Below are 18,837 nucleotides of genomic sequence, written 5' to 3'. Positions count from 1 at the left end.
ACACACTGTGAAGAACACATTCTTCAATTGGCTTGGGGCGACAGAAATCCTCCTTAGGAATTCATCAGAAGGCACATGCCACATAATTTTGGAGTCCAAAAGAAAAGTTCCCCAAAGAGACTCACTCTTACATGAAATGTTTTAATGCTACCAGTGTTTCAAGCTCTCTACCTTTGGGGAAACTTCTCCACATCAGCTTGCTTGCTGAGGAATCCCTGTGCATTTGTCACACAACCACTGCTCATTGCAAAGGGTTCTGGGAGCATATCCCAGATAGTGCATTAAATTCATGCAGGTCAGCCTTGCTGAGCTTCACCATTACCATGTGTAGGACTAAAGGTCTAGCACAGGTCTACACCTGATGACAAATCTCAGGAAACAAGGGATGAATAGAGCACATAGCTCCCCAAATCATAAATCTGAGGAAGCGTGAGAATAGTAAAATACTATCTGGACTCCACCACTTGCTGGACAATACAGAAGATCAGATCAGCCACTAGTTCTGTGCACATAATGATAAATTATAACGGTAAAAAGCTGCCTATATTCAGCACTGAAATCACTAATCAAGGACAAATTACTTAACACGTTTTAAATCAAGGATACGCTGCCTCGAGTGGGTAACAGGGATATTTGAGGGGCTTCTTCTTTGCAATAGTGACCTGATCTGCAGTTCCCAGGTTAATGTCAATGTGGTTATCCTTCAGAGTTCACACTGAATTTTGCAGAGTTCTTGGCTCAACCAAGGTACCAAAATGGTCAACCAAAATGTTGGCATTTTATTATAAAAAAGTACATTTAGAAATGCATACTTTGAAGAAAAAATACATCTAGGCTTCAATCCAGACTCCTAGTCTGCTGTGAGTGGGTGGGTGGGATTACGTAGGTTGGGTAGGGATTTTCAGCAGAATGGTGCCAGCAAGAATCCTCTGGCACAGAGCTCCCTGTTCCACTTGTGCCAAACTTGTGAGCCAGTGGAAACACAGTCAGAAGGATTCCCACCATTGATAGGACCAGAAGACCCAAATTGGGCACTCAGGGAGCAGAGAGGGACAGATCACAAGCCAGCCCCACTGCAGTCACTGGCATTGCATAGCTCCCCTCCATCTTCTGCCCCAACTGGCATTTGGGGTTACAAATGTGATGCTGACTACACTGCTCTGTCATGCTTTGTGGGAAACCGTTATTTAAATATGTACATTGTTGTAGATATTCTTTTAAGTTGCAGATCAATGCGAAAACAGTGACAGACATAAAATTAATAATAGCACAGAAATAGACTGATCCATCCAGCCCTAGTGGCTAATTATGTCGGGATTTAGGTCACAGTGAACTTTAATCAGGTGTACCTGTGCCTGTTCCTTTTGCTAAGTTCGTCTTCTGAAACAGGGTCAATATCCGGCAGGGGGATTATGTAGCCACTGTCGGCGCTGAGTCTTTGTTCATCAAATCCACTCTCCCTGTCCTTCAGTTTGTCTTCATTCTTGTAAGTGACTCCAATGTAGGTGTTGTCACAGTCCGCTCTCATGCGTGTGACAGCGGGATGGTCACTCTTCAAGAAGTCCAAGTGAATTCTCTCATAGCTCTGAAATATATATTTAACAAAATTGGTTGGAATTGTTTAAGGCTCTCCATCCCATACTCCCCCAAAATAGGATCTTTCTAAATCTCTATAAAACCTGGTAAGATTTCCTTTCAATGAATTTTTTGCACATGAGTAGTGTTTTGGGTCACATGGGGTCAGAAGCATCATTTAAGGCAGTGGGGTGGGACTTCTGGCCTTCAGGAGCCTAATTAAAACCACTAGGCCTCTCCATTTGCCCTCTGGCATGGTTAGGCCCAAACCACACCCACCTGTCCTGACATCACATGACATCAGGCGCGGGACCGAGGAAGCTACAGGGCCAATAGGATATTATGGTGGGGTTTTCTGTCTCCGCATTTTCGCCACTTTCTGCAGTGTCATCATGAAACAACATTTTATTTACCCCACTTAAGAGCCAAGAGTCAATGGCACAACCAAGCAATGTCTTCTTCTGAAATCCTAGAAGCAACCCAGTTTCCAAAAGGACAAACCTTCTTGTATTCTCCAGGCAACAGGTTCTCAACTATTTCGCTCAGGTGGTAAAAAGAAGGTCTTTTCTCGGGTTCACTGTTCCAGCATTTCACCATGATGTCATACCTGTGAACAGTATTGAGGCGGGAGGGAATATCTTAATGATTTGTGATGTTGAAGCAAATTGATGACAGTATAAAGACAGACATAATGCGGGGAAAGAGAGCCATAGAGGAAGCCTAGTTTTGCAGGTGCCATGACAAATGTGCAAACTGATGAACTGAGGATTGGCTCAGCCATCAGTCTTGCTCCGTTCCCCATGCTTTGGGTGGACTGTCTATCCCTTTTTACTCTTAAAATTGCCACATGACCAACCATGCATTTATCTGCATGTTTGTCACCTTGTTTTAGAAAGGAAACTTCTTTTAAAGTGTGTTGTTTTTTTGAGTGATGTTGTGGCATGATATTGGGGTCCAATGCTGGAGATTCAGAAGAAGTTTTGGAGTGGTAAATAGACTTGCCTCATGTCCCCATTGCCAAGGAATATCTGAGCTGGAGTCCATGCCTTCAACATCTCTCCAGCCTGAGGAGGCTGTGTTGCCATCTGTGAGCTCTGATTACTCCAGCCCAGAAGCCTTAGCAGAACCCATTGCCTCCCCGGTTTCACCAGAATTGACAGCTTCTGAAGCTGGCTAAGCCCTTCAAACCCAATGGAGCTAGTTACTCAAATATTTAAATCTCGGTCTGTATTTGCTTGCCATTGAAGCCATGTTTGAGCCTCCTCCTATGTCCCTGGTCTTCCTCACCAAAAGTGTTTGGATATTGCTTCACCAGAACCAAATCTATGGGACCCACCAGATGTAGTTAGACATCGTCAGACCCAGCCAGTATGGCCAATGGTGAGGGCAGCCTCTGCAGAGCCCCACTCCTGCCTTAATGGAACCTGACCTCTGTTTGACATTGCCTAAAACTTGTCCTCCTAGTTGTTGCCTTACCAGAACCTGAATTTGGATGTGCTTGAGTTTGCCTTGCTTCCCTTTTATAGAAGCCTAGCATCTGACCACCCTGCTCAGGCTAGATCCCCATCTGGCTGAGACCCATCACCTGGGAGAAGAACGCATTGTAGGAGGAAAGTTAATCAACATCATACACAGCCAGGTTCTGCTGCAAAGTTGCAGGGCTGTGCCTGCCTGCTTCCCAAGTTTAACATGGAGAGGTTTAGGTATGTTTGGGTTGAATGCTATGAGGGCGCTTCTAGATCAGTCCAAGTGCTCTGTACATAATTTCCCTGAGGTGTTGTAGAAGAATGAGACGAAAAGAATACGTACACCTCACTGGTAGCATGGTCCGGTTTTGCCATTCGGTAGCCACTTTTAATTTTATTATAGAACATAGAATCAACCATCATGCCAGGATATGGAGTCCCACCTGAAAATCAAGGGGAAATAGATGTCATTATAATGTTTGTTGAAGTAAAATAAATTCTATGCATGGATTCGTTTTTTGAATGTTTAGGACCATATAGACCCTTTCAAGATTTTCTGAGAACTGCATGTTCCTCAAACCTTCTAGAATATTCTCAGTCAAGCTTTCAGATGTACATAAGGGTGAGGCAGCCAGCCAGTCAGTTAGTGAGTGAGATGTAAGAATTAAGTACAGTAAGCCTGCAACCTACGTGGGGGTTACTTTTCAGGATCACCTCAAACAACAGGGATAAATCATGTCTGCAAACCATGCATCCAAGTTATAAAATGGGGCTTCAAATGTAATTAAAAAACCAATATTGAACAAATGGGGGGCACCAAATCTATTCTTTTCCTGTGGTGAAATTTGGTTTAATCCAAGACCTGCCTTTATAAACATCTCTTAGAAGAAACATTGTCTAGTGGGGGGATTATATCATTTGTAGTTTGGATAAGAATCAGGATATGCAAGGTATCATCTAGTCAGGAGCATGGTGTTCCTTTCTGCCTCATTAGGGATATGACCTTCTGCTTTTTTATATTTATCTTTGTAGTCAGTCTTCTCGTTGGATTTAAACATTTTAAAGGGGTTCGACCAGCCTCTAGCCACATGCCTACACAGCACAATTGGCAAATCTCCAGTTATTCATTGAAGTTCCATTCTTTTTATGTTCCAAAGTAATGAGGATGCCTACCAAGAGAAAATATTTCCCACAGCAGAATGCCATAAGACCAGACGTCACTTAATGTTGTATACAGGTTGTCAAAAATGCTTTCAGGTGCCATCCATTTCACTGGAAGGAAGGTCTGCAAGAATACAAAAAATCAATAAGAGTAGTTACAAAACAATAATAAAAGGAGATGTTCACCAGTACATACAGTGGTGCCTCGCAAGACGAAAAGAATACGTTCCGCGATTCCCTTCGTCTAGCGGTTTTTTCGTCTTGCGAAGCAAGCCCATTGACGGCTTAGCGGATTAGCGCTATTAGCGGCTTAGCGGCTTTTAGCGGCTTATTGGCTTAGCGGATAAGCAGATAAGCGGCTTAGCGGCTTAGAAATAGGGGGGGGGAGGAAAAAAAAGTCGGAAAAACTCACAAGACATTTCGTCTTGCGAAGCAAGCCCAGAGGGAAATTCGTTTTGCGAAGCGCCTCCAAAACGGAAAACCCTTTCGTCTAGCGGGTTTTTCGTCTTGCAAGGCATTCGTCTTGCGGGGCACCACTGTATATTTTAATTTGATTTTTAGCATATCTCAAAAGCTTGGGATGGGTGACAACATTAAAACCCAACTTTTCCGTAATGTGTAAAGAGTGCTTTGATGCTGGTTGTGTTTGGCATGAATAGGTTGATTGGAGACACTGAATGGGTGTTTGTTATCTGAATGTCAGTTAATTTCATTTTATACACACACACACACACACACACACACACACACACAAAAGATCCCAAAGCACTGCTTGCATTAGTTTATGTTTTCTAATGATATAGTCTAAGGTAATAAATGTAAAGGTACATACACTGCCTTTAGACACATAGTTTGAATCATGCATGATGTCTCTAGCCAGACCAAAGTCACAGATCTTCACAATTTTTCCTTGAGCCAGAAGGACATTCCGTGCTGCCAAATCACGGTGAACACACTGTGGGATGCATAAATTACATGAGTAGAATGTAGGCATAGAATATGAATACGTAATATTTCATGTTGGAAGGAACTTCAGAAAGCATGTGTAAGAAAAAAAGATTAATTGGAATACCCTGGGATAGATTCATTCAGTATTGCAACCCTAAAACTCTAAACCCTAAAACTTTGTAGGCTGCTCTTTTATCAAACACATTTTAAAAGTTCCCCAAACAAAACAAACATCGTTTAAAGCTAGGCAATCCCTTCACCGTTTCCTTTTAGACACTCACATTTTTAGAAGCTAAGAATTCCATTCCCCGTGCAACTTGGTAAGTGAAGCTGAGCAGGTCCAACAAAGTGAGGCCTTCTGAATTGTCATCGGAGAGGAGGTTCTTCACATCTAGTTCTGAGTAGGGAAGATGAAAAGAAAAAACCATCTGAAACATGAAGGTGCATTGAAAGCATACATCGAACAGACAATCTGTTTCAGTCCATCATCTTTCCAGAACATACCTGTTTGCAAGGAACTCACTTGAACTGAGGAAAAGTTTGTTTTTAAACTATGCAGAGCAAGGGCAGCCATTGTGGTGCCATCCAGATATTGCTGAACTACAGTTTCCAACAGCCAGTGGTCAAGGATGATAGGTGCTGAAGTCCAACAACATCTGGAGGGCATCATGCTGTCCACCCCTGACATCAGAGAATAAACAGATAGTGTATTTTCTAGCTGTCTTCCTACACATAGCCAATGGCATTCTTCTCCGCTTTCCCTGGGACCAGCACTCCAACATCTTCTTCCAAAACATTTCTTCAAAACAAGTGGCTCACTTGTACATTTGCATCAATCAGCGATAGACACTGCCGTAAAAAAAAATGGTACAAATACCAAATATAGCTGTCCTTTCTCCGCTGATTATAGACTTTTTCCAAGAAATTGTAGGATTAAAAAAGTGCCACCTACATATTATACAGCTTGTTTTTGTACTTTATTCCAGTTGTGGTTTATACCCAAAGCAATGATTTAGAGATGGCATAGTCTTGTCAACTTTTTTTATATATAATCCATTTTTGTCTCTTCTAGCCCTGCAGAATTCTCAAGTTCCTTGGTTAACTATTTGATGGGGACCATTCAATGCCATCCAAAGACCAGTGATTCTATGGGCAGTTATCCTTATTTTTGTCCTGGAAAATGATGGCAGCAAACTGTCTAAAACCTAGCTATTCAATTACCCTGTTGGCTCAGTGAAATACAAGAACTGACTAGCCTCTTAAGCCTGGGTCTGGAAAAGATTCAGGTTCTGAGACCACAAGCCAGGAGTGACCCAACCTGTTTTGAATGCCGCAGATCAGATTTCTTAGTCAAAGGACGGTAAAAGGGATGAGTTAGCCATATGGGCCTTTCCTAACCCTCAATTTAATACTCTACAAATCATTTGGGAGTGTTCTATATGAGGACAGTGAGGCTGCTGGAAATGAATCCCTAACAAATAGCCCAGCCAAATGGCTCAAAATTCTGCTGAATCCAGAAAGGTATCAAAGCTACTACAAGTGCCACGTATGACACTGGCTGTTTACTAGCTATAATAATAATAATTTGGTACCATTCCGCCAACCAACTTCCTTCATATCTGCAAGAATGGTCATTATGGTGCTGCGTGGTGGTGGCAAGGTGAAAGGAGCAGTCTACTTTCAGAGGATCTCTGAATTCCTGCAGCATTTTTATTTAGGGATCTTCACCAATGTTTTTGCACACAGGTGCAGGGAACCTACTGCCTCCCTCTACCTCTTAAGGAAGCAATAGCAACTTAACCAACTGGAGGTCGAGTAGGCCCTGCTGCGCTGCCCTGTCATCCACTCCCACAACTTAGATATAGGCCCATTCATTGATTCCGCTTGCAGAAACCCATAGTTCAAGTTTTCTTCTCCTTGTAAAACCTATCTTCTTTCAGGTTTTCAAGTATATTTGGCAAGGTGAGTTGCATTGCTGGGTGTGAGTCCCAAGGGGCCCACAACTAGGGCCAGGCAAATATATCAATTTTGATTTCTCATTTTTTCAATTCCACATCAGTTTGTGATTCTTTTTGCAAAGGGCCTCATGAAAATCCATCAACATTTAAGTGCAAATTTCTCCCAATATTCACATTTTTTAATGAAATCTTGCCCAATATACATATTTTTTGCACAGCTGTTCTCCCTAACATAATGCATTGTTTATGTTATTTTCAGGAATATATGCATTTATATGCACATTTTACCCCAGTACATGCATTATTGTGTGCATTACTTGGTGGGAGAAGTGCACTGCAAAATTCAGTGTGAATTTGGAAGGTTGGCTGTGTTTGTTATTGTACTTATCCTAAACTTAACCTAATGCAGTGTTTATAAAAAATATTGTTAAAATACAATAACAATCATGTAATGTTTATAAGGTTTTTAATTTTTTAATTTTTTACACGGGTGTATCTTAACAATTTCCCCCCATGTTTTATCTTACCTTGTGAACTTGTAATTTTATACTGGGTACAAAAATCCACCTTTCAACGTGAACCAAATCAAATATCTCCTCCATCACTACCCACAACAACTCAGTTTGCTTTTGGACTCTGCTTATTTAGAATAATGGAAATAATAATCTAATGATTTATTTTCTGTGTCAAAGTTTTCAGTTTCAAGGAACCAAAGCAAAGTCTGAATAAAGACACCTTTCGCAACAAGATAAACGTGAGCTACAATTTTATGCAAGAGGAATCAATAAAATAGCAGTACCGGCTAAATGCAGTTGTCACAGAAACATTACAAGGGCATTCTACTTCAAGAGGATGTATTTATTTTTATTTATTTATTTCCTCCCCCTGCCCCTCTGTCCTGTCTTTCAGGGCAAATCTTCCCCATGGGAGCTCACATACACAGTAAAAGCATAAAAACAGAAACACCTCAATACAATAGAACTAAATCAGCAGCCTAAAATATGGCATGGACTAGCTCCACACTCCCATAAAAAAATCAGTGAAGAGGGAAACAATGTAAAAACTAGCAGCAGGAAACCATTAAATAATCAAACTCAGCTCAGCATCTCACTGAAAAAGCAGATAAAAATAAGTGGTGTATCACGTGGGAAGCCTTCCATGACTACTTGGGATTAAGGCAGAATGTTAGGTTTATATTAGAAATGCACCTTAACTTACCTGACACATATTTTTTCTTATATGAAGCAGGCCTATCATACAATGACCTTTGGATGTCAGAATATTTCGATCTGTCTTTCCTTTCTAGCATCGGCACATACTGCATGGTCTCTGCTTGTTTCATATCCATATATTCACCATTGTTTTCAAAGGATAGGATTACATAGCTGGAATGAAAGCGGAACAGCAATATAGAGAAATAAGTTTACGGTGGGGATTTGTGCCACATTCATCTCTACTCACAAAACAGAGTAGATATACAGTTGTACCTTGGATCTCAAATGCCTTGGCTCCCGAACAAATTGGCCCCCGAACAATCGAAATCCGGAAGTGAGTGTTCCGGTTTTCGAACGTTCTTTTAGAAGCCGAATGTCCGACGGGGCTTGTGGGGCTTCCAATTGGCCGCAGGAGCTTCCTGCAGCCAATCAGAAACCGCACTTTGGTTTTGGAAGTCGAATGGACTTCCGGAACAGATTCCGTTCAACTTCCAAGGTATGGCTGTAGTTATAATACGATCCTTTCCCTCAAAATTAAGAATGACCTGAAATTTCTCAGAAAAGAAATTTCTGTCAAATTTAAAAACTTTCCCAGTAATATTCGACGAAGTTTTGATCAGAGTGGACCCACTGAAATTCACGAGTAAGTTAGGTCCCTTAATTTCAACAGTTCTCTTCTTAGTTGAATAGCACTCTTTGTTTTTTTGAGCTTCCCCTGAATTGTTGGAGAATTTCAGTCTTTCTTTCTTTTGGTGGAAAAGGCAAATTTTGCCACCCATGAATTCTGAGTGCAAAGGTGGATCTACTTTAATACTCTTGTCAGGAAATTGGTATTTACTCAGAGCAGACCTACTGAAATTAACTGAAATTAGTTAATTTCAATAGGTCTATTATGAGTAAAATTTAGTTGAATACTAAGTGGGTTCGATGTCTATACCTTCCAGTTCTCCTCAGCCCATTTCATCCTCCAACATGAACCCACAATAGTGTTTCATTCAACATTAAACAAACCAACATTTTCCAGGGGGAGGGAATTCTGAGAAAAACTGCTGGACAATTTCACTGCCCCCCATTAATATTTGGCAAAATGCCCCCCCCCATTTCACATCAGATTCAACTTTCTTGCCATCACAAAAGCTACATGACCTACTGCACCCCACTTCCCAATTCTATGCAACTTACCCAAAGAAAGAACCATTTCCAGACCTGAAAAATAAACCCTACCTCCTAGTACTTTCATCAGCTGAGTTCATCCCAAAGATGTCCAGGTCCTTCTTGGGCTTTTCAGGATGTCGATTCAGATAGTTGTCCCTGTTTTTATGCAGGTAGTTCACCAAGTCTCCATAAAAGCAATATTCCGTTATGATGTAAATTGGACCTGATGGAGGTGGGATAAAAAGGGCAAAAAAATGAATCAAAATGCTTAGCCTCTTGCCAGGGTCATCTCCACAGGTTGGTGAGGTCAGGTCTAAAGTCAGCAAGAAACTCACTCTCCCACTGTCTCAGAGATGGCCTGAGAGAATTCCTGGGATGCATACCTCACCTTTTGAGATTAAAGCAGGCTGTTGAGTGTCCTTGCCTGAGGGCATTTCCTGGAGCCAGGAAATGCATTTTTATTAATTCCCAGCTATGGTCTGAGCTTTCCTGCATTGACACCTATAAAACCCTGTCCTGAAGTGTTGACAATCTGAATAAGGCCTTTGCAATTCATGGCCCATCAGCTGTAAATTGTGACACGCCAGATGCACAAGAACCCTGCTGTTTTTAAGGTCCAGGTGGGCTTCCATCAAGGGCTAAACATTCTGTGTTTGGCTTGGTGGGTCACAGATTGTGTAGGCCTGATAACCTAGATGCTATGATGGCTACAGCAGGCAGATGTTTATACGATGTGGGCAAATAAGTATAGATCAATTATGGTGGAATGACTCTCAGCAGCCATCTAGTCTAGTAGCTAACTTTTGACCTGGCAAATTATGGAGTCTGCCTCCCTGTCTGAATACTAGGTCAGTGAGATCAAGCAAACAGAACATCAAGGAGCTGCTCAGTTCCTTATTTCAGTGGTGTGAGAAGACTCTTAACCAAACCTACCTGACTTCGTACAAGCTCCTAACAAGTTCACTATGTTCAAGTGGGGTCCAAGATGGGTCATTATCTTTAATTCAGACATAAGAGCCTGCTTTTCGCTGGATCTCGCAGTGGCTGTTGGAAAAATGAATAGAGCAGCTAATCAGAATTTGCATTGAACAGATAAGATACAAATGACAATAAAGTGATAAGATAATACATAATTACAGTAACATGCTGTTAATTATGGTCTTATGATCGGGTTTTTGTGAGGAAAAAGTATTGTCAGGGGTAAAAGCTGCCGGGAAATAAAATAATTATACATAGACAGTAGAACCTACGGATCTTGTACTCAGTTCAATGAGACTTACTCTCAGCTAAATGGGTATAGCGTTGCAGCCTAAAATGATTGGTTTCTCAACTAGAAGGCATGTATTGTATAACAAACAAACAATGGTGCACTTGTATGATAAGGATTCGTTTTTAATTCATTAAACTGGGTCAATTTCTGAATCAGCTTATCTTAACATGAGCCTAATTTCAAGATAAACCAATTTGAACTTGCTTGGGTTCAGTCTGGTTTGGTTTAATTGGCACCATTTTATGCCAGCTTCACATTTTTTAAGTTACAGATTGTTCTCTGTTCTGCTACTACCCGTGTCAAACATTGCAACATTGGGGTTTCGTTAAAATGTTATGGGGTTGGGAGGAACAGCACAGAAACTCAAAATTGCACTGAACGCTAATTTTATTTAATTTTGTTTCTATCAAAGCTCCTGTGTCTTCCTTAGCCAGAGTGCATAGCAGCAGCCCACAACAAACCCTTCCATTTATTTATAGGATTCACTTGCACAAGAAGTGGGCACAGATAGTGAAACATGTTAGTTGACATTTCTTTAAGTTAATAGTAAATAAGTAAAAGGCTTAAGAACATGAGAAGAGCCCTGTTGGATCAAACTAAAGGCCTATCTAGACCATGATCCTGTTTCTCACAGTACTGTAGCTACGGGGGAGGGGGTTTTTTTTGCCCTGGGTGAAGCCTCCAGAGGGATACCATTGAGGTTCCCATCCTGTGTGTATGTGTGTGTACACAAAAGTGTGTGAGGGTGATGCCCAACTGGGTCTTTGACCCAGGTGAAATAAAGCTTCACCCCTGGTCAACCACATGCCTTTGTGAAACTTCTGCACTCTCCTGCCCTTGAGCTCCAGAATCTGATATCTGGAGACTTACTGCTGGGATCGTCAAGGTGGCATACAGCCACCATGAGTAGTAGCTTGTATTCTGGTCCTATAAAGGCATACCTTTGAAGCAGACCCATTGGCTTTATCACCGGCAACTTCTAGCATTATGGTCTCTGACGATCACAGCTTCTGATGATTCTAAGCATCGTGGACAAGTTCCAAAGGAACTGTGCATGTGTGTATAAGTAAGTCGTGTACAAAGAAGTATGCTTTGTAGTCTTAACTGAGTTTGCCTCCCACAGTGAAGGGAAGCTTCTGATCGCTTGTTACGGGAGTTTCAAGACAGTGACACCCACTCCAGTAGCATGCATGACTTTCTTACAAATGTCTCAGGGGGTGCTTTGAATTCTACCCATTCACTTTGGGGTTAGTTCTGTTGAAATCAATTGAATCTACTTCCATTCCAAGCAAATAAGCTCAGAACTGAAGCATTGCTTTGAAGCAATGAATAACATTATCATGCTAAGTATTGCAGAATATGTCAAGGGCAAGGGAACCAGCAGTCCTTCAGATTCTGCTGCACATCCCATAGTTCCTGATGGGAGTTGGAATCCAACAGCAGATGAAGGGCAACTGGTTCTTTGGTCATGGAATGTTTAATCAGCCCAAGGCCTGGTTACTGAGAAATGTTATCACCTGGTGCCTAAAGATATGTAATGAAGGCACCAGGTGAGCCTCCCTAAGGAGAGCATTCTGCAACTGGGGAACCATTGCAGAAAAGGCCTGTTCCCACGTCCTCCAGACATCTCATGGAGTGGACCACTCAAAGGAAGGTCTCATATGATGCTTTCAGGCTGACCAAAACAATTTCTGTGCCAGAACCAGGCCTAAACCAGGTTTACACAACACTTGATTGTAGTTAAACGTCCAAGTCATTTACAAGAAATATTAAAATTATCAATAAAGCAGTTTAAAAAACCATTACAAGTGTTTAAAATATTAAAGCACGTCAACATGAACATTTTTGGGTAGGCTTCCCTAAACAAAAATGTTTTAAGCAGGTGCCAAAAAGTGTACAATGAAATGTCGTTAGGAAGGGAGCACCAAAGTGCCACCACACTAAAATATCAATTTCTCACAGCTACAGAATGTGGTACATTTCACAGTGCCATCTCCACAGATTGAAGCAGCGGAATGGGCACAGTGGCAATAAAGACATAAAAGCAGACACAACTTGATGGAATCAAAAGCATCCAGAAGGAAAACTGTCATGGTAAATATCATGCCCATTAATTTTGCTTTTAAGTTCTAATTCAGCTATTCTCACAATTTGGCATGAGCCAGAGAGATGGATTGGAGTACTTACAACCTGAAGAAACACTTACGCTTCAACATTTTCACAGCCACCTTCATCACAGGCTGTGACCGGCTTAATCCATAAGCAGTTCCTTCAACTACTTTCCCAAAAGCTCCAGAGCCAAGGATTCGTCCTGTAAAAAAATGGAGTGTTGCTAATTACTGAGAGGCAACCTATCATATCTTACTTCACAGCTTCTAGCATTCTTGCGATCCTGCTGCTGGCATGCATTTGAAAGTGGAAGGTATGTGTTCCTTTGTCCGTCTGATTTTCTAAAAACCCATTAACACATGATGAGCCAGTTCCTCCAACTGAATGAGTGGGAGATACCTACTCACATGAGAAATCTGAGCATTTATCAGAGTTCTGACACCCATTTCTTAGACTGAACCCATTTCTTCTACAGCCTTACAGCATCATGATTCCAAGACAACTCCATTGACATTAATAACATTGTTCTAGAGTAAATCATTCATAAGCAAACAGCTCTGGTCAGTGAAATGCAGTTTGGTTTATCTCATCCCAGCAATATTGCATTAAATGCTTTGCTTAAACTGGCCTACATTTGAGTCTTCAGAGCAGTGGTTTTCAAAATATGCCCCAAGAAATGAAGCAGATCAAGGATCCCTCAATGAGGAGATTAGTCTAACAGTCTATAACAAAGACATGGTAGCACCCTGAACGGCTACAACATCCAGAGTTAGCTGACAATTCAGTCTGGCTGAAAACATGGAAGTTTAAACTGATTTTGTAATACTTTATATTTGCAAGAAAGATCTGTCCTAGCAGTTTCTACAGGGTCCTCGACGCCTCCTGTTTCATTTAAAAGAGCAAGTTTCTCCACCTCATGGTTACAGAGAAACCTCTGAAAATAGGTGGGCAACTTTTTCAGGCTGACAGATTGGGGCTCTCTCACTTAGCAAAAGTTGTGGTCCTTCTCAATTATTATACCACCTGCAACCCATTTCCCCTTCTGGCTTTCTGTGTTCCATGAAAACTTTAATCAGTCTCAACACTAGTCCCCCACTTGTCTGGCCAAATGAGACTATGGTAATTATCAAAACTGTCCAATGTGCATGTATACTCAAGGCTCTTCAAGCCTGTGTCACAATTCAGGGATTTTAATGCAACTGTTGGAACCTGTGTGAAAATTCAGAGATGATTCGGAGAGAAGCTTCACCTAATATTTCCCCCATTAAAGTGCAAGCATGGTCAGGTCCATTTCTGAAAATCCCACAAGGAAATTCTTGCAGTTCAACAAAACTTTGATCTGGCTTCTTGTGATATAGCCAGGATGAAGAAAGCTTCCTATGACATGTCAAACCCACGCCAACATGTTGAGCTTCTACCAAAGCCCCAAAGGCCTTTTGTGACTTGAGGTCTGTGGACCACATGGCAGGATGCAGCCTCTCATAAACATTTGCTGGTGTGGCTCATCATCCAGTGCCCACTCTACTCAGTGTCATGGCTGTATATATATTCAACATGAGAAAAACTTCCTGCTCTGCCCACACCTCTGCTCCGTATGTGTAGGGTAGGTGGGAGAACTTCCTGGACGTAGGTCTCCTGTTTGCACTCATGCGCATTCATTTGGATAAAAGACTTGTTTACCAGGTGTTTACAACATGAATGTCTGGAATCAGAGGATTCCATCCACAGCTTGTCTCTGCAGACCACAGTTTATCTTTTTGAGGGGAAAGCCCTCTGCACACGGTGACAGGCACTGTTTTGCATGTCCCATGGCTGAACTCCGAGCACTGAAAGCCAGTTCCAGGGCTGGCCTCTGGTGATGCCTGGCTAGGATGAAACCTGTTGGTTTCTATTTTCCTCACTGAGCAGCAACTGCAGTCACAAGGCATTGTTTTGCATTCCACAGTCAGAGTTGCTGCTGGGTTCCCACGGGAATGGGAGAGTGGATGTGACGTTCACTGGTTTCCTGTTTTTCACTGTTCTCTTGGTGTTCTTTGTTTCCGAGAGGAGTTGGTTCTCTGCTCTCGCAGAGGCAAGATGCATGTTTGTATTCTCTCAGCATAGAAGTGTAAATAAAGTTAAGAATGTGGCACATACTGCTTATCCTTCCGCTGTGTATGACTACGCTCTGCTTGGGCTCAAGATAAGACGAGCCGGTATCAGCTTCAGCTTCAGATGGGCCGAAGCTGGTCAAAATCTCACATTTTTTGTTCCGGGCCCAGAAAAATGCAATCAGACTGAAGAAAGAACCTTCTTCATATGCATAACTCATAATTAACCACGAGTGTTCCTCTACCCTCAGTAGTTTGAGCATGACCCATGATCCTCAGAAAGGATTTATTGGAACATCAGGAGCAAGAATGACAAACAGGAGCACTTAGCCCAGTATATATACCTTAAGCTGACCAAGGCAAAACACACACACCACCTGTGATAGATCGCCTTAATGCTGCAATTAGCTAATCACAACACTGGCCCTATCTCAGCAGGGGTTGGCTGCCTGCCAGCTACTAACAATGTCATGATGGGTTTTAGAACCCTCTCTGTCTTTTGTTATGCAGATGAAGCTCCTGAACTCCAGGAGACCTGAATGCCTAGGCCTGCACTGCATGCATACAGCCTGGCTTTGGCCCACAATGCCTGCATATACTGTACAACACATTGTAAGCAAATTAGAGGTTGAAACAAAGTTAAAGGGTTGAAAGAATCAATTGGTTGTGACTTTTCAGTAACTGACCATGTCATACTGTCCAACTTTTGCGGATCCGAAACTGGGACCCATGTCTTCGGGGACACACTTCCAGACAAGTTGCATTGCCTGTGTCACACTTTAGCCCCCCCCCCCCAAAGCACCTTTTGGCAACCAGACACAGCCCGACAGCATGCAAGATCACAGCACCCAAAATGTCCACTGCAGTGTGGACTGCTCCTGTTCAGGGTTCCAGCCAGCTGTGCCCTTATGCAGAATAGGCCATTCCGTTCTCACTTCAGCTGTCAGCTGTATTCTGTGGCCACTGAACATCTTTAGTTTTGCACTGGGCCATTTTTTTTGGTTCCCCCACAAATCTGGGTTTTCTTCCCGCACTTCTGCCAAACTTGGGGCTCTCCCAAGCTTGCTAATAGCTCCCTCTTGCACATGGATGGTGCCATTTTGGCTACATTAAGGATTTGCATGCAGAGAAGGAGCTTGCTATTAGCCGCACAGTCAAAGCATTTCCTTTCTCAATGGCTATGCAAACATTGCTAACAATGATACTAATATTCTACATTAAATGAATGCTGCTATCTCTGTAGCAGCAAGAGGGCCTTACCTAGTACTAATCCATCTCGTGGAAATTCCCATCTTGAGTCATATGGCAGCTGCATAGGGTCCACATAAATGTATTCATGTCCATCTGGGCTGATGGACTCGATGACTCTCCATCTTATTTCATATCTTGGTTTCTGCAGCACACAAGGAATGGAACGGAGCATGTTAAACTCATCCCTGCTGAACACGTGAATGGAGACAGTTTTAAAGAAGTGTGTTTCTACATTACCTGCTTCCATATGATTACCAGGACAATCAGCGAAATTATTACAATTACGAGCAACACTAGGACTGCAGCAGCCACCGTCAATTCTGATCGTAAAGCTGTAGGAGAAAGGAAATGTATAGTTCAGGGTTTTTTTCTCTCACCGGTAGGAGCTCACTTTCAAAAGCAGTCACGGTGGCCATGATCCCAGGCTGGCCTGGGACAGTACAGTAAATTGTGCTTCTTCCTCATTCAAGCTGTGTAGTATCCAAGTCTGGCCACGTTATTTTGGCATAACAGGCAGAAAATTCCATAGAATTAAGCATGAGCAGTGAAGTGCAACCCTACACATGCTTACTCAAAAGTAAGTCCAGCTGTGTTCAATGGGATTTCCTTATACACAGTTATCTCAAAGTAAATCCCTTTCAACTCAATGGACTTCTGATAAATCAGTTTTGTGCATGCCTTAAGTCTTTCCCACTGAAATAAAAGGAAATTAAAACTCCTTAACTCTAGCTGAATTATGCCCTCCTTTTGATTTGTATGCATCCATCTTTTAATTACCAGTTGCTGTTTCCTGTCTTCCTTGAGATTAAAGATCCATATGATACCACTATTTCCTCTGTAAATTCCTCTCACACACCCTTTCTTTGTGGGTTCAGCTATAGTTAAGTTGGAGGGGGGCATAAGTGTGAAGAGAAGGCTCCATATTTCACACAACTCTCCATCAACTCCTGTTTTCAATATTCTAAGAATTATTTAAGCAATTACAGGTTCGTCCCACTCAGGATATTAATATACATACCATTATACTTACATATACTGAATAGGCATGTTCTTTAAATGGGTAGGACTTTAAAATATATTGTCATATGAGTATTTTAGTTTTTTGTTCATTGCTGCTTTTACCTGATTTTAATGCCCTTTTATTTTATTTTCACCGTGCCAGTCGCTTGGAGGCCCTTCAGTGCAAAAATGCAAATAACTAAGGGGAATTATTTGGAGTGGCTTCTGTGATCTCGGGTATGGCAACATGGAAAATATTTCTAAACAGCTTCACACCAGACAAACAATATTGCATATCTTGCCCAAGCCATCAGAATATAGATTGGAGGCACCAGGATGGTAAATGCAAAAGATGCAGTAAATCATGCATGTCTGTAGTTTTCAATACAGTGGTGCAGCTAGGTAATTTTACACTCTGGACTTAATCGTCCTATTATGTGGTCTTTTAGATGGCAATGTGTATCCATTCACTTACTTTAAAATGTGTGAAGCTAGCTTCACTGCATTTGAGTAGCTTCCTTCTCATTGCAGAGTAGAGCCCTGGACTTCTGAGCTAAAGGGCTGCCCTGAGGGCACCACCATGTAAAAAGGTCTGAGATCACATCCACACAGCATAAATTGTTTCATGACTCCTTGGGTCCCTTTTAAGGAGATGGAGCCAACAGCAGCTGTGCCAACCATATACCATGTTTACTCACTGGGAGCCACAAGCTTCAGCTCCCGTGCCACAGTGCCAAGGTCATTCCTCGCCATACAGCGAACAGCCAGTGTTTCTTCCACCTTCTGAAAGGTCACCTGGCTTTCTACCATGTTTTTCTGATCAAGGTGAGTCTCCATGATGATATCAGAGATATTGTTTGTCAGGAAGGTCCACGAGGTGTCATTACTGCACCTGAAGAGAAGTATAGATATAAATGAGGGTTGCCAAACACTTCCCTTTTATTGAGAATTGCTCAGTGAGCAAACAACTTTATATACATACATCAGTGGGAGACCAGTGTGTTGTCTTGGACTCAAGCTCACATCAGCCCTAGCCAGCATGACCAATTATCAGGGATGTGGTGAAATGAAGTCCAAAACATTGGCAACCCCTTGTATGAAGACACATTGCCTTAGAAATGTCAACTGGACACAACCAACCAAGCTCTCGATCTCCTACCTCCTGCAATCTCTCTCTCTCTCCACACACACACACACACACACACAACATGCCCATGTGATGCCGACACAAACTCCTACGCTAACACTTTGAAACAGAATGGAAGAACGACACCCCGTCTCTCTCCCTCTCTCCCCTCTCTTCCTTCCACTGCAAGATGTCTATGACAAAAGTGTCTCTCACTATGTGTAAACGAACTGTGAAAAAGACTCTATGAGTTGAAAGCGGAGGTGACAGATGTACTTTCCTGTTTATTTGTGTGTTTTGTAGCACAAGAAAATATTTAATAAAAACTATTTTTTTTAAAAAAAACTGTCCTTGAAGAATTCGCAAGCTTTTCATGCTGATTACAGGTACCACCTTGGAAACTTCACTGGGCAATTCCAGGCTGTTGCCATGTTCAGATAGACTTCAAACATAAACCATCAAATTCAGTTGGATGGAAGGTCTTGCACAACAAACCCACTTCCCACGACCCCAAC

General features: G+C 42.0%; 1 protein-coding gene across 5 annotated transcripts in view; it reads right to left on the bottom strand.

The window, feature by feature from the left end:
- The window catches only part of PDGFRA (platelet derived growth factor receptor alpha), a 57,944-nt gene that overhangs the window by 4,681 nt on the left and 34,426 nt on the right, over positions 1–18,837 (bottom strand). For all 5 annotated transcript variants that reach the window (XM_079989990.1, XM_079989991.1, XM_079989993.1 and 2 more), the window contains exons 10-22: positions 17,895–18,088; positions 16,435–16,529; positions 16,207–16,339; positions 12,954–13,058; positions 10,411–10,521; positions 9,547–9,700; positions 8,327–8,493; positions 5,432–5,547; positions 5,035–5,157; positions 4,215–4,326; positions 3,385–3,484; positions 2,077–2,182; positions 1,350–1,585 (exon numbers count right to left, since the gene is read on the bottom strand). In XM_079989990.1, the coding sequence (XP_079846116.1) occupies positions 1,350–1,585; positions 2,077–2,182; positions 3,385–3,484; positions 4,215–4,326; positions 5,035–5,157; positions 5,432–5,547; positions 8,327–8,493; positions 9,547–9,700; positions 10,411–10,521; positions 12,954–13,058; positions 16,207–16,339; positions 16,435–16,529; positions 17,895–18,088 (1,752 nt within the window). The remainder of the gene's footprint in view (positions 1–1,349; positions 1,586–2,076; positions 2,183–3,384; positions 3,485–4,214; positions 4,327–5,034; positions 5,158–5,431; positions 5,548–8,326; positions 8,494–9,546; positions 9,701–10,410; positions 10,522–12,953; positions 13,059–16,206; positions 16,340–16,434; positions 16,530–17,894; positions 18,089–18,837) is intronic.

Source organism: Podarcis cretensis (assembly GCF_951804945.1).
Source record: "Podarcis cretensis genome assembly, chromosome: 9".
NCBI classification, from domain to species: Eukaryota; Metazoa; Chordata; class Lepidosauria; order Squamata; family Lacertidae; genus Podarcis; species Podarcis cretensis.
Note: the sequence above shows the minus strand (reverse complement) of the source record. Positions and strands in the feature narration are given on the sequence as shown.